This window comes from Coregonus lavaretus, assembly GCF_964263955.1.
Source record: "Coregonus lavaretus genome assembly, chromosome: 10".
In the NCBI taxonomy this organism is placed as follows: domain Eukaryota; kingdom Metazoa; phylum Chordata; class Actinopteri; order Salmoniformes; family Salmonidae; genus Coregonus; species Coregonus lavaretus.
In genome coordinates, this window is record NC_139997.1 from 27,231,840 (window position 1) to 27,248,188 (window position 16,349).

General features: G+C 45.4%; 1 protein-coding gene across 1 annotated transcript; it reads left to right on the forward strand.

The window, feature by feature from the left end:
- Positions 1-382: 382 nt before the first annotated feature.
- Positions 383-10,781, forward strand: LOC311136425 (ras-like protein family member 10B; the record flags this gene model as incomplete). Its single annotated transcript, XM_084170550.1, has 3 exons — positions 383-676; positions 7,563-7,687; positions 10,511-10,781. The coding sequence occupies 3 exons, from the start codon at positions 383-385 to the stop codon at positions 10,779-10,781; spliced, it is 690 nt and encodes a 229-aa protein (XP_084026676.1).
- Positions 10,782-16,349: the final 5,568 nt, after the last annotated feature.

Sequence of the window (16,349 nt, forward strand, 5' to 3'; positions counted from 1 at the left end):
TGGACAAGTATAGAGTGATCCAGAATTAGAATATATTTCACAGCGGTTTAGATGGTACAATGATTCTCTCCACAATTTTTGCAACCAGGAAATGGTGGAGTGATTTCTGCATAGTGCATCTTTAAGCTCCTGTTTGGTGTGTTCCCCTTTTCTGTCTTCCTCCTCAACTCTCTCCAATCTCACTCTTCCGTTCTCTCCAATCCCTCTACCTCCCCCTCTCTCTCTATACCTCTCACTCCCCCTTTCCATTTTCTACCCTCTCTTCTCTCCCGCTCCTCTAGTGTGATAGGGGGTGTTGGTGGCCTATGAATGGGGCCGAGTGTGCCCCCCACCACCACACCTGCCTCTGCGCCCGTGGGGACTATGCGTTGCACAACCCTGAATGCACTGGCCGGTGGTTTGCGAGAACAGGGAGGGGGGCGGAGCGGCGGCAAGGGGTCGAGGGGAGCGCAGCATGCCCCCTCCCTTCCGCATCGCCGTGCTGGGTGCGCAGGGCGTGGGCAAGACTGCCATCGTGCAGCGCTTCCTCCACGATGACTACAGCGAGGCGCCTGCCCCGGCAACCAGCCGTGCCCGTCGGGTCCACCTGTCGGCTGCCGTACTCAATGGCCACGTGCATGACTTGCAGATCACTGACTATCCTGCCATCACCAGCTTCCCCTGCAGCTCACTGCAGGTACTGTCCCACTGAAGCACAATAGTGATGGGAACTGATGTGTGTGGCAGGTTAGACTTTGTAGCAAGGTGAAAGGTCCAGTTTAATGTCAGGACATGAGGAGACAAGGAGACGAGGAGAGGAAGCCACTGTCAGTGGGTTCATCTTAATAGACTGAAGTAGCTTCCTTCTGCTTTGATGCTATATGTGCCCTGCTAATGCCTCACAGTCCCTCTTATCTACATTTGCATAACACACACACACACACACTTATCTGACAACCTGCTCTGTATGCACCTGGGATGTGACATAAAAGGAAGAAAGCTGTTTTAGCTCTCCTCAAGTTCAAATACACTATATATACAAAAGTATGTGGACACCTCTTCAAATTAGTGGATTCGGCTATTTCAGCCACACTCGTTGCTGACAGGTGTATAAAATAGAGCACACAGCCATGTAATCTCCATAGACAAACATTGGCAGTAGAATGGCCTTACTGAAGAGCTCAGTGACTTTCAACGTGGCACTGTCATAGGATGCCACCTTTCCAACCAGTCAGTTCGTCAAATTTCTGCCCTGCTAGAGCTGCTCCGGTCAACTGTAAGTGCTGTTATTGTGAAGTGGAAACATCTAGGAGCAACAACGACTCAGCCGCGAAGTGGTAGGCCACACAAGCTCACAGAACGGGACCACCGAGTGCTGAAGTGCGTAGCGCGTAAAAATCGTCTGTCCTCGGTTGCAACACTCACTACCGAGTTCCAAACTGCCTCTGGAAGCAACGTGAGCACAATAACTGTTCGTCAGGAGCTTCATGAAATGAGTTTCCATGGCAAAACAGCCGCACACAAGCCTAAGATCACCATGCGCAATGCCAAGTGTCGGCTGGAGTGGTGTAAAGCTCGCCGCCATTGGACTCTGGAGCAGTGGAAACGTGTTCTCTGGAGTGATGAATCACACTTCGCCATCTGGCAGTCCGACGGACGAATCTGGTAGTTTGGTGACGCTCTGTACAGCGCTGGAAGTCTCTCATCCTCAGTAGGCCAAGATGTACTACTGAGATGGTGGAAGCCATCAACCCCAGCACTCAGAGGCACATCTTGAACGTGACCGAGCGCCCCCTGTTGAACAAGGAGAGGCACTATCGGAACGGCATGATGCAGTCCTCCGAGGGTGTCCGAGAGAGAATCCAGCATTACGCCTTGGTATTCTATTCTCTGTGTTGGCACCAAACAGCTCTTTTTCTGATTGATCTTGAACCCTACGTTGTGTTTGGTACCGCTTGCTCCCGGGATGGGGAGCAAAGCAGGTAATCATCTATGTAGGACTCTCAGACCCTTGTTTCTCTGTGGTGTGAGGGTTGCCTCTACACACTTTCTGAACGTTCAGGAAGCTAGCGCTAGCCCAAATGGTATTCATAGACTGTGCCTTGAAAAGAAAACCTTAAAAACCTCCTGTGTGTGAAAATAAGCATCCTGCAGGTCGACAGGTGAACCAGTCGCCTCGACGAATAGACAGAGACAGCATGTTGAATGTAAGCATACGCAACGTTGTCAGATAGCTGTTTAGCACCCATTGGTCCAGAATTGGGGTGAACCCCTCCTCTTTCTTTGTGAACCAGGAAGTACCGAGTGTAGAAGCCAAGGTGGCTCTCTGCCGCTTGTATTGCCCTGATCGTAATCGAGAGGAGATTTACTGCTTTAGTATGCGTGCCGAGTCGCAGTCGCTACTGAGTCCTAAATTCTGCTTGAACTTGAGCTGGGGGGAAAGCCGTGGTATGGCGGGCACTCGGGGGTAGAGTAGATTCCCTCCATCTTCCTTGAGAGCGAACGCATTAGAATGGGTCGCTGCACAAAGGGAAGGGTTCTAGGAGCACAGATGTGCCTCTCCCCCATTGTGGTGGTGAGGGGAAGTCTGTGCTCCACCCGAGAGGTGGCAGGACAGAACACGGGGTGAACTGTTGGCTGCCCCTCTCTGCATAAGGGGGCGTACCCCTAGGTCGGGAACCCCTTCTTCCCTGCAGGGGAATCAAATGGGCGGGACCTTGATGCGGCTGCAGAAAAGGACAGTTTTCCCCACTGTTGGCCCATGTTTGGGAATCCGAACTGTGGGGTCGGTTCCCACTGCGTCACTGGAAGCCTCCTGTGGAAAGCCCTGGTGCCAGCGAATCAGTCTGGGTTAGGCTTGCCGATAGCTAGGAGATTATGCATCTCTAGCATCAAATCGGCCTGGTAAGCCAGCAGTAGGGATGTAATATTCAACTCCCGTGCAGAACGTGCAGCAGACATGTAGACCTTTTGGTAGATGGACATGGAGAAGCGTTCCATCTTACCAGGGAGAGAAGTGCCTGTTAATGACGAGGGACTGTGTTTGAGGTGGTTGGCCACTGACTGCTCGACCACCGGTGGCTTGCCGAGGCCCAGCACCTCCATGTCCTTGACATTCATGCTAGCAAAAAGTCTGGTTTAACCTTGTCGGTCAAGGGTTTGTCCCAATTGCGTTTGGCTTCCGCCATGCAAGCTGGGATAGCTGGGAGGAGTTGCTTGCTTGGGATGGTGCGAGAGGGGAGTTTCCTTCCATCGTACCAGTCCATCTCTACGCTGCCACTCCCCACGGGTTCGGGCCACTCAATACTGAGTCTGGTCGCTGCCCGTTTGCAGACATCAAGGAGCGAATATCTATCATCCGCCATCAATACCCCGCTAAGGGTGAAGAGGTAACAGCTTGCACCTCCTCGTGCTCTTCTTACTCCACTGCTTGTAGGAGGTCGGTCATGCCCTCGCCATTGTCTTCGTCGATGATGAGGTCCCCTTCTGCCTATGGGGCCAAGCACTGGAAAAGTGGGTGAAGGTCCTCGGGATAGCCATCCATGACGTCGGCCCATGAGGGCTGGATCTGTGAAGTAGTCTCCTCGCTCGAAGGCAGTGTGTGAGATGAGCCACATAGGGCTGTTCGACACACTCTCCGGCAGCAAAAAACTGCCAGTGAGTGTTAGCTGCAAAGAAAACACAATGGATGCATGACTGGGGATTATCGAACTCTGCTTCCGTGTGTTCGAAACCTAGGCAGACGACACATGGGGGTGAGTGTCCTTGCCAGATATGGTTGCTCTGTATGGGCACGGTAGTGCCAGTGCTGGGGCAGGGCCGGGGCCTTGCTCGGTACCCCTTGGGCTGAGCTAGCAGGCTCCATTCCTCCAAAAAACAGCTAATCTGAGAACAAAGGGAAACGTAACTCACGTTCGCCACTTGGGCTAGTAGCATAGCTAATTACCATAGTGCTTACCAGAGAATTCTTTAAAGGGATACTTCAGGATTTTGGCACTAAAGCCCTTGATCTACTTCCCCAGAGTCAGATGAACTCGTGGATACCATTTATATGTCTCTGCATCCAGTATAAAGGAAGTTAGCGATAGTTTCACGAGCCAATGCTAACTAGTGTTAGCGTGCTGATTGGAAGTTTACAGAAACAGCTAGCATTCCCAATTGCGCTAACACTAGTTAGCAACTTCCTCTAAACTGCACGCAGAGACATAAAAATTGTATCCACGAGTTCATCTGACTCTGGGGAAGTAGATAAAATCATTGCCAAAATCACAAAGTATCCCTTTAACAATGTGAACGTAGCTAGCTTTCACCTCGTGTTAGCCAAGGAAAGCTAGTGCTATGTTGATCTTGAGACGAACAAAAGCGTGGCTCTCATTCGGTAAGCAGAGAGCGAGCTAGTAATTCTACCCTTCCAGGTAAAAACGCTAGTCGGTAGGCTAACTAGCCAGGTTAGCTAAGCCCTGCAGCTAAGTTAGCCAAGTCTCAGTAGCTAGCAGTGTGATGCTAGCTACCGAAGGAGACAAAGGAAGAAAAAGCAACGAAGCTAATTGTTACCCGAAGTGAAAACTTTCCTTTCGGTAAAGTCACCCAACACAGAAGAGGAGAGCTGAAAAACCTGCGCTCGGTGGCGTAACCTCAGCGGCACACCTGTGAACAGTTAAACAGAAAAACCGATCAAGTCGTGCTGAGGAGAGCTAGCTAGAGTAGAACTCTTCTGTGAGGAAGAGAGGTGAGAATGATCAGAGGGCGGACGAGTGGCTCTTTAGTATTAGGGGAAGGGCTCCCTTATTTGCCACTGCGTCAGACAGACGTGTATGATTGGTTCCTCGAGCTACTTAGAGATTCTGGTGAATCCCACTGTGAGATATTGAAACAAATAATTGAAAGAGAACCACAGTTTGGGTTATAACTTCAATCACCTCAAATTTCACACTCTATTGATCATTTATACAACCTGGTCTCAGAGTATTTCGTATTATTCTGTACATACACTCCATTTACTCCGAACAAAAATATAAACGCAACATGTAAAGTGTTGGTCCCATGTTTCATGAACTGAAATAAAAGATCCTAGAAATGTTCCATACGCACAAAAAGCTAATTTCTCTCAAATGTTGAGCACATATTTGTTTACCTGTTAGTGAGCCTTTCTCCTTTGCCAAAATAATCCATCCACCTGACAGGTGTGGCATATCAAGAAGCTGATTATCATTACACAGGTGCTGGGGACAATAAAAGGCCACTCTACAATGTGCAGTTTTGTCACACAACACAATGCCACAGATGCCTCAAGTTTTGAGGGAGTGTGTAATTGGCATGCTGATTGCAGGAATGTCCACCAGAGCTGTTGCCAGAGAATTGAATGTACATTTTTCTACCATAAGCCGCCTCCAACGTCATTTTAGAGAATGTGGCAGTACGTCCAACCTGCTTCACAACCGCAGACCACGTGTAACTACGCCAGCCCAGGACCTCCACATCCGGCTTCTTCACCTGAGGGATCGTCTGAGACTAGCCACCCGGACAGCTGATGAAGCTGTGGATTTGCACAACCAAAGAATTTCTGCACAAACTGACTGCAGTTTGGCGTCGTAACCGACTTCCATGGGCAAATGCTCACCTTCGATGGCCACTGGCACGTTGGAGAAGTGTGCTCTTCACCGTTGAATCCCGGTTTCAACTGTACCGGGCAGATGGCAGACAGCGTGTATGGCATCGTGTGGGCGAGCAAACAGAGTGCGCCTTGGTGGGGTTATGGTATGGGCAGACATAAGCTATGGACAACGAACACAATTGGATTTTATCGATGGCAATTTAAATACACAGATATACCGTGACGAGATCCTGAGGCCACTGTCGTGCAGTTCATCCGCCGCCACCACCTCATGTTTCAGCATGATAATGCACGGTCCCATGTCGCAAGGATCTGTACACAAGTCCTGGAAGCTGAAAATGTCCCAGTTCTTCCATGGCCTGCATACTCACCAGACATGTCACCCATTGAGCATGTTTGGGATGCTCTGGATTGACTCGTACGAAAGCGTGTTCCAGTTCCCGCCAATATGCAGCAACTTTGCACAGCCATCGAGGAGGAGTGGGACAACATTCCACAGGCCACAATCAACAGCCTGATCAACTCTATGTGAAGGAGATATGTTGCACTGCATGAGGCAAATGGTGGTCACACCAGATACAGACTGGTTTTCTGATCCATGCCCCTACTTTTTTTTAAAGGTATCTGTGACCAGCAGATGCATATCTGTATTCCTAGTCATGTGAAATCCATAGATTAGGGCCTGATTAATTTATTTCAATTGACTGATTTCCTTATATGAGCTGTAACTTAATAAAATCTTTGAAATTGTTGCACATTGCGTTTATATTTTTGTTCAGTGTAGTATGATATGTTACGTTTGGTATGGTTACATACTGTAAGACAGATGTAAGGCAAAAACTAAAGTAGGGTGGTTGGTCGAGTTGGATGGGTGGCCATATAACGCGAACGTCTAGCAACCCAAAGGTTGCGAGTACAAATCTCATCATGGACAACATTAGCATTTTTGCTAATTAGCAACTTTTCAACTACTTACTACTTTTGAGCTACTTTGCAACTACTTAGCATGTTAGCTAACCCTTCCCCTAACCCTAACCTTAACCCATTTAGCTAACCCTAACCCTAACCTTAACCCTTTAACCTAACTCCTAAACTTAACCCTAACCTTAACCCCTAACCCTAACCCCTAACCTAGCTAACATTAGCAAGCTAGCTAACGTTAGCCACATAGATAGAATTCGTAACATATCATATGTTTAGAAAATTAGTAACATATTGTATGTTTTGCAAATTCGTACATATAATAGGAATTGTAATTCATAATATATACGAAATGGGTGATGGACATCCACAAATTAATACATACCATACGAAACGTAACATATCACACTAAATGGAGCGTCACGGATTTACATACAGAGTAATACGAAATGCTCTGAGACCAGGTTGATTTATAAAGGAATCAGTGTTTTCATTTGCACTGGAGAGGTGCTTGAGGTGTTTTTGAAAAGCTATGCAAGGCAAGCACCAGCTTGCAAACAATATTTCTCACAGCGAGGAGCCAATTATAAAGCAGAAATGAAATTACAAAAAGTTTGAATTCAATAAGAGAGCAGATTGTGTTCTGGTCATATTGATCAGACAGTAAGCTATGTTGCGAGTCATTTCAACAAATGAACTAGACTAACATCATTTGCAAAAAGTGTACAAAAGCTGTGTGTGTGTGCGTACATGAGTGTGTACAGAATAGGTGAAAGCTATTGGTCTCCATACATCTATTTAAAAGAAAATACTCAGCCAAATTAAACATTTATAAAACAGTGCTATCTGAGTTTTACCAGACAAAAGGAAGGTTCGTTTGTGTTATTGCTTCGTAATGAGAGATCTCCCTATGTCTTCTCGCCTCCCTCCTGTCCTCCCCTTTCTACTCTTGCTAAAATGTTACTCTTTTTTTCCTGTCTCTTCTGCTCTATTTTTCTATTTTCTTCTCCTTTCTTCACTTTTCTATCCGCTTCCCTCCCTCCTCCAGGAGTGGACAGACACCTGCTGCCGAGGTATCCGCAGCGCTCACGTCTACATCCTGGTCTATGACATCTGCTGCTTCGACAGCTTCGAATACGTCAAGACTATGCGCCAGCAGATCCTAGAGACCAGGTGAGGACATGGCCTGCATGACAAATAGGGACCAGCTCCAGCTGGCACTGGTTCTTTGAACAGACGTAACTACGGCTCGCTCTGCAATTAGGAGCCCCCACCGCCACACGCACATACAACATTTATTTAACATTTGGAATGAAATCAACATGAGTGGCTCAGACTGCCAAGGTCAAATGTCTTCATAATCACTTTGGCTTCTCTTCACAATCTCTCTATTGTCTTTTTGCTCTTTTGTGTTTTCTTTTGAATTCATTATCTTTTGGATGTTGCTGGAAGCGAATGGCATTGTGGAGTGGTGTGATGAAAACAGTTTTAGCAACACCCACTCACAATATACACTAGACACTCCGCAGACACTCACTTACTTGTTACAACACAAGTCTTTCACAGTGGTTATCTTACCATAGTAAAAAACAGTTGAGTCACAGTCTGAAAGAACCATTACCAAGTCAATTTTCACTATGGATGAAACATATCCAGAAACAGTAGATTATGTTTGAACAAACCACCCCCTCTTGGCCCTTTGCTGAAAAAAGTTGATAACCCTTCATTGCTAATCCACAAATCTCATGTCAGTAGTGCTTGCTTGCTTTTCAGGTCAATAAATCTCTCCAAAACCAGGCAGCTGCTAAACCAATTCTGTGTCATATAATTAGTCAAAGCAATTTGTGCAAACCATCCCTCCTGCGAGCCCAGATAGCTTTAATCAGAGAGACTGCGTGTCCTAATAATAAGGTTGGGAAACAAGGCTGGTGTTTGTCTTAGAGTGATGTCAGTGTGGGATAGTGACATGAAGTGACGTTTGGAGGGGCAGACGTGTGATACATGGGTGTCTGTCAGTGGAGCTGAGATTTATTCTGAGAGCCATTAGACTGCTTCAACAGTCAGCTTGCAAACACTTGACTTGTCGTTGTGAGGCAGCCGATGACCTTAGTGCAAACACATGTCAGCTTCTCACCATCAACCTTTCTCCCACGTCTCACGTCTTGCACGCATGCACGCAGAGGGAAAGATGGGGTGTTTAATATCCTCTCCAAATCTGCTAATGGGCCAGGGACAATACTGACTGCTGGTTGGCTGCATCTCTTAAGGCACATGTGCTTGTACTGTTAGATATCTTTTGAAGTGCAATTTTTCTGCAATGTACTTACTTACTTACTTACTTACTTATTAGGAACACTTTCCTAATATTGAGTTGCACCCCCTGTTGCCCTCATAACAGCCTCAATTCTTCGGGGCATGGACTCTACAAGGTGTCGAAAGCATTCCACAAGGATGCTGGCCAATGTTGACTCCAATGCTTCCCACAGTTGTGTCAAGTTGGCTGGATGTTCTTTAGGTGGTGGACCATTCTTGATACACATGGGAAACTGTTGAGCCAGCATCGTTGCAGTTCTTGACACACTCAAACCAGTGCGCCTAGTCTTGCCCATTCACCATCTGAATGGCACACATACACAATACATGTCTCAATTGTCTCAAGGCTTAAAAATCCTTAGGGGCAGGGTGATGGTTACCTGTCATTGGCAGCAGTGATGGATGTGAGGTGTAGTTGTCCCATCAGCCTTGTTGGCTGCTGTCACATGGTGTGTGAGCATGAGGCCTTCAGTCAGCACCCACTCTGACAGTGCCACGTTGCCAAGGCTACACAGAGGCTAATGGTGTTAGTGACAGCTCCTGTCACAGCCATTCATCTCCCAGTCATCCATTTATGGCGTGGGCTCGCCCAGTTATTATTATTACACACAAATCATTTGATTTGTTCGATTTCCGTGCTAAAGGTTTTAGCAGTACATGCTTGTAAAATCAACGTTTGGAGCAGTAGGCTACATTCTTTTGAAATCAATATGAGAAGCAGAGTGGACTATCGCCCTCCATTGTCCTTTGCACATATTGTTGTGCCACACCCTCACATTGTTCATACTGTTACAATTGTGCCTTTTGCTTTTAAGGAACTGACAGCTGAGGAAAAGCGATTTATTTCCTAGAAAATAGGGAACTATCACAAGAGCAATCATCATACGGAAGAGACAAAATCTCAACGCAGAGACCTGGGGATGGGGAGAGGAGAGTGACACCCTGGGTCTTACTCACATTTATCTGACGAGGAGCCCCAGGATAGCAGGGAGAGCCCGGTGACAGCTTGTCAGTAAGATTCCAGACAAAGCCAGGCGCTGTAGACAGAACAAATGCATGAGCCAAGCCCAGTGGAGCAGTGAAGGAGAGAGGGGGCATTACAGTCAGCAACAACAGAGACTAGAGAACACACGCACACAATGAACACTCACCTCAGAAACCCAAGGTTTCAAACTTGCGCTGTAGGAGCTACCAGCATATTACTTTGAGAGGGGTATCTGTGGGATTTTAAACCTTCCCTCGACTATAACTCAAGGTTTCTGTCAAGGTGTACTTCCATTAGTACATTTGCAGAGTTAAGAAAAGCCCTTCTTGAAAATGTCTGGGTTTTGGCCATGAATATGTCCAAACAGAAACAGCCCTTTATCCTCTCCCTACGAAGAGTCAATTTTGGCCAGGGTTGACAGGGCAGGGGATTTGATAACTCTGCTTTAATAGCATCAACTATAACAGCATAAAAACCCCCTCAGAATATTTTTCTTAGATTTCTCTTGACTGGGTGTGAAGGTTAAAATCTTGGGGTACAAACCTGTGTCAGTCATAGCTAAGCCTTGATTTTATGTTATGCTGTGTTTCTGTTTAAATGACCACAGAAAAGGAACCAGTGTGTGTGCCTGGCTTTAGCTGACGACAGGATGTCTAATCTCTCATTCTCAGTTTTTGTCTCTCTTTTCCTTTCTCCAGGGTGGTGGGCACAGGCGACACGCCCATCCTGATTGTGGGGAACAAGCGGGACCTGCAGTGGGGGCGTGTCATCCCCCGCCACAACGTGTCCGACCTGGTTAGGAAGAACTGGAAGTGCGGCTACATGGAGTGTTCGGCCAAGTACAACTGGCACGTGCTGCTGCTATTCGGGGAGGCTATGCGCAGTGTGGTCTGTGCCCGCTGCAAACACGCCCATGCCACCATTCGCTTCCAACGGGCACTGAGGAACGAACGCTGTGCCCTCATGTGATTTACTCAGTGACGGTGGGTGGGCACCGGAGTGGCATTGAGGGCCATTGGTACAGTAAACTTCCCTAGGAACACCTGAGAAGTATTGATGGATCACTGTGACTGACTACCATGACTGACCACGTTTCTGCCCCATGTGAAACTACAGTATTAACATGTAACACCCCTCTGTTTTGCTGTTGATATATGACTTACTTGATCAGATGGAGAGTACCACCCTATCCATCTTTGTAAAGTATCTTTGATATTTTCTTGACTTGGAGGCAGCTAAACCAACCAAAACCCCTGGCTATACAATTCTGAACTTATCCAAGTGCACTAAAGAAACTTTCCAGCATCTGGTAGTCGCTCCCGACAGACAGATTGGCTTATGTTGTTTGACTAACCTGGGCGTTGATCAATGTGTGACATTGCTAATGTCAAAGCCACCTTTGGAGTGGGATTGAGGCTGGCATCTGCTGATGCGGGGGCAGGCAGATGGATCCTTCCGTTCCTGGGCTCGGTGCATTCTCTTTCTCTGCTCTGATATGTCTTGAAGGTTTTACACTTGAGTGTAAAATCCCCCAAGGTAGCATTACGAATTCCATACACAAGCGCTGAAACAAAACAAGCACAAACAAAAAAATCCAACTGTCATTCAATTTATAAGTTGAATGCACCAATTTGTAAGTCGCTCTGGATAAGAGCGTCTGCTAAATGACGTAAATGTAAATGTAAAATTTAAGCCAATCGCAAAAGACCCTCTCCTTCACACCTTCTGAAACCAAAACAAACAACCATAGAGACACAGTGTCCCACACAGTGTTTAACCTTCTAGTAGCTTACAAAACACTGACAGTCCTTACCAGAGAATTGTCTGTTTCATTTACTGAGGACACATCCCTTTTTACCGCAGGGTTTCTAGTCCTTGGTGAAGGTTTAAGCAAGCCTAGTGAATTTCAAAGTGGATGGTGACATTCTGTTATTTGGAGTAATATCACCCAATCCAGTCCACCTTTACACTCCAACCGCAAACACAACCTTGTACATCATAAATCTATAATTGTAGATGCACATGATAAGGGTTTTTAAAACAAAATAATGTGACAAAATACTTTTGCAAGGCACTGGATGTACTGTATATAAAGTTGTATTAAGTGGTATTAAAATTGATTTAATTGTCATATTTTGTCAACAATCTACACAACATACTCTGTAAAAGTGGAAGAAGATAAATGTATAACTAAAATATAGTCATTGCATAAGTATTCAGCCCCTTTGTTTAGGCAAGCCTAAATTAGTTAAGGAGTAACATTTGGCTTAACAAATCACATAAAAAGTTACATGGACTCACTCTGTGTGAAATAATAGGGGTTGCCATGATTTTTGAATGACTAATCCTTCCTCTGTCCTCCATGTATACAACATCTGTAAGGTCCCTCAGTCAAAAATTGCATTTCAAGCACAGATTCAACTACAAGGACCAGGTAGCTTTTCAAACACCTCATAAAGCAGGGCAGTGATTGGTAGATGGGTAACAATAACAAATCAGACATTGAATGTCTCTTTAAGCATGGTCAAGTAAATAATTATGCTGTGGATTATGTATTAAACCACCCAGACACATCAAAGATAGTCATCCTTCTGAACTGAGCCGCAGGACAGGAATGAAACTGCTCAGGGATATCCCCATGAGGCTATTGGTGATTTTAAATCAGCTACAGAGTTCAATGCCTGTCATGGGAGAAAACTGAGGATGGATCAACAACAATATTGACCTAAATGACAGTGAAAAGAATAATAAAAATATACAGAAAACATGCATCTTGTATGCAACAAGGCAATAAAGTAATACTGCAAAAAAACACAGGAAAGGAATACACTTTTTGGCCTAAATGCAAAACTTATGCTTAGGGCAAATCCATCACAACACATCACTGAGTAACTCCCTCCTTATTTTCAAGCATGGTGGTGGCTGCATCAGGGTATGGGTATGCTTAACATCGGCAAATACTCAGGAGTTTTTCATGATAAAAAGAAACAGGATGAGGTGTGTGCACAGGCAAAATCGTAGATGAAAACCTGCTTCAGGGCCTCCCGAGTGGCGCAGCATCGCAGTGTTGCGGCGTCACTACAGCCTGGGGTTCGATCCCAGGCTGTGTCACAACAGGCCATGACCGGGAGTCCCATAGGTCGGCGCACAATTGGCCCAGTGTCGTCCGGGTTAGGGGAGGGTTTGGCCGGGGGGGCTTTACTTGGCTCATAGTGCTCTTAGCAACTCCTTGTGGCGGGCCAGGCGCCTGCAGGCTGACTTCGGTCGTCAGTTGAACGGTGTTTCCTCCGACACATTGGTGCAGCTGGCTTCTGGGTTAAGCGGGCGGGTCATGTTTCAGAGGATGCATGACTCGACCTTTGCCTCTCCCGAGCCCGTTGGGGAGTTGCAGCGATGAGACAAGATCGTAATCACGAAATTGGGGAGAAAAAGGGGGTAAAAATTACAACAACAAAAATAAAACCTGCTTCAGTCTGCTTTACACCAGACACTGGGAGAGGAATTCACCTTTCAGTGGGACAATAACCTATAACACAGGGCCAAATCTACACTGGAGTTGCTTACCAAGAAGACAGTGAATATTCCTGAGTGGCCAAGTTCCAGTTTTGACTTAGGGCCTAGATTCAATCAGATCAAGCATTAACCGGTGATAGCAGACACCTGCATAGCGGATGTTTTGGCGGTGTCAGAGGTGGAACTACATTGGAGCCTTCAAATCCGTGAGTAGCTGCTCTTGCAATCATTGTCACTGAAGACACATCCGCCGAGAAAGTGTAGGCTATATAGAAATAATTACACTAAAATTGAAAAATCATTAAACAAAATACTGAGGATTTCTATCATCCTAATCGAGGTGTAGACATACCAGTGTTCAAACTTGTAAACAAGGCTGCATGGGATTTCTGAGAGTGCCACTCCATGCAGCCAATGGCAATGTCCGCTTTAGGTATAATACAGAGCCAGCTCTAACACAGTTCCACCACCAACACCGTCAAAACAACCGCTATGTGGATGTCGGCTAAAGCGTATCTGATTGAATAGAGCCCTAAATCTGCTTGTAAATTTATGGCAAAATTTTGAAAAGAATAATGGCAAATATTGCACAATCCAGGTGTGCAAAGCTCTTATACAGTGGGGGAAAAAAGTATTTAGTCAGCCACCAATTGTGCAAGTTCTCCCACTTAAAAAGATGAGAGAGGCCTGTAATTTTCATCATAGGTACACGTCAACTAAATCCAGAAAATACACGTCAAAAAATTCCAGAAAATCACATTGTAGGATTTTTAATGAATTTATTTGCAAATTATGGTGGAAAATAAGTATTTGGTCAATAACAAAAGTTTCTCAATACTTTGTTATATACCCTTTGTTGGCAATGACACAGGTCAAACGTTTTCTGTAAGTCTTCACAAGGTTTTCACACACTGTTGCTGGTATTTTGGCCCATTCCTCCATGCAGATCTCCTCTAGAGCAGTGATGTTTTGGGGCTGTCGCTGGGCAACACGGACTTTCAACTCCCCCCAAAGATTTTCTATGGGGTTGAGATCTGGAGACTGGCTAGGCCACTCCAGGACCTTGAAATGCTTCTTACGAAGCCACTCCTTCGTTGCCCGAGGCGGTGTGTTTGGGATCATTGTCATGCTGAAAGACCCAGCCACGTTTCATCTTCAATGCCCTTGCTGATGGAAGGAGGTTTTCACTCAAAATCTCACGATACATGGCCCCATTCATTCTTTGCTTTACACGGATCAGTCGTCCTGGTCCCTTTGCAGAAAAACTGCCCCAAAGCATGATGTTTCCACCCCCATGCTTCACAGTAGGTATGGTGTTGTTTGGATGCAACTCAGCATTCTTTGTCCTCCAAACACGACGAGTTGAGTTTTTACCAAAAAGTTATATTTTGGTTTCATCTGACATTCTCCCAATCCTCTTCTGGATCATCCAAATGCACTCTAGCAAACTTCAGACGGGCCTGGACATGTACTGGCTTAAGCAGGGGGACACGTCTGGCACTGCAGGATTTGAGTCCCTGGCGGCGTAGTGTGTTACTGATGGTAGGCTTTGTTACTTTGGTCCCAGCTCTCTGCAGGTCATTCACTAGGTCCCCCCCGTGTGGTTCTGGGATTTTTGCTCACCGTTCTTGTGATCATTTTGACCCCACGGGGTGAGATCTTGCGTGGAGCCCCAGATCGAGGGAGATTATCAGTGGTCTTGTATGTCTTCCATTTCCTAATAATTGCTCCCACAGTTGATTTCTTCAAACCAAGCTGCTTACCTATTGCAGATTCAGTCTTCCCAGCCTGGTGCAGGTCTACAATTTTGTTTCTGGTGTCCTTTGACAGCTCTTTGGTCTTGGCCATAGTGGAGTTTGGAGTGTGACTGTTTGAGGTTGTGGACAGGTGTCTTTTATACTGATAACAAGTTCAAACAGGTGCCATTAATACAGGTAATGAGTGGAGGACAGAGGAGCCTCTTAAAGAAGAAGTTACAGGTCTGTGAGAGCCAGAAATCTTGCTTGTTTGTAGGTGACCAAATACTTATTTTCCACCATAATTTGCAAATAAATTCATTAAAAGTCATACATTGTGATTTTCTGGATGTTTTTTCTCCTTTTGTCTGTCATAGTTGACGTGTACCTATGATGAAAATTACAGGCCTCTCTCATCTTTTTAAGTGGGAGAACTTGCACAATTGGTGGCTGACTAAATATTTTTTTTCCCCACTGTAGACTTACCCAAGAAGACTCACAGCTGTAATCGATGCCAAAGGTGTTTCTGACATGTATTGAATCAGGGAGCTGAATACTATAAATAATTTTTACAGAGTATTTTGTGTAGATTGTTGACAAGAAATGACAATTAAATCAATTTTAATGCCACTTTGTAACACAATAAAATGTGAAGAAATCCAGTCAATACTTTTGCAAGGCACTTTATACCTACAAACGCAACTCAAACCAAACCCCTGGTATCAGCCTGTTAATAATGAGATATTGTAAAAAGAAGAGGTCTAAATGTAATAAAATACTTGAGGCTAGACAGTTGTTGCCAACATATCGGCCTGTTCAGGGTCTTAACTGCTAAATACAGCAATAAATAAGCATGCCCTGCTTGAATCCTGGTAACCTTCGGTAAAACAGTAAGCTAGAATTTGTTTTGGAATAAGGGGGAAATAAAGGATGAACTTGTTGCTAAAAGTTTGTATTCAATGAAAGGAGAATACTGTTATAAAGAATACAATGCAGATACTAGCCTACCTGACTAGAACCTCTTGTGTATAAGACAGAGTGCATTTGAGTGGAACAAGATTTGTGTAATACTATAAGAAGATGGCGATTCCTTCATGATATTGACAATAAACTGCCAGTTGCAGGTGGCAGAAGTATTTAATCTGTTTCTGGCCAATCACATTGCATAAGGAGAGCCACAAATGTCTGTAATAGCCCTTGAAATCAGAACAGCACTGAACTACTGTCGTGTCCTGTGATTTTAACGAGCATCTTCCTGAATAAAAAATTACTTTATATACTGTATGCT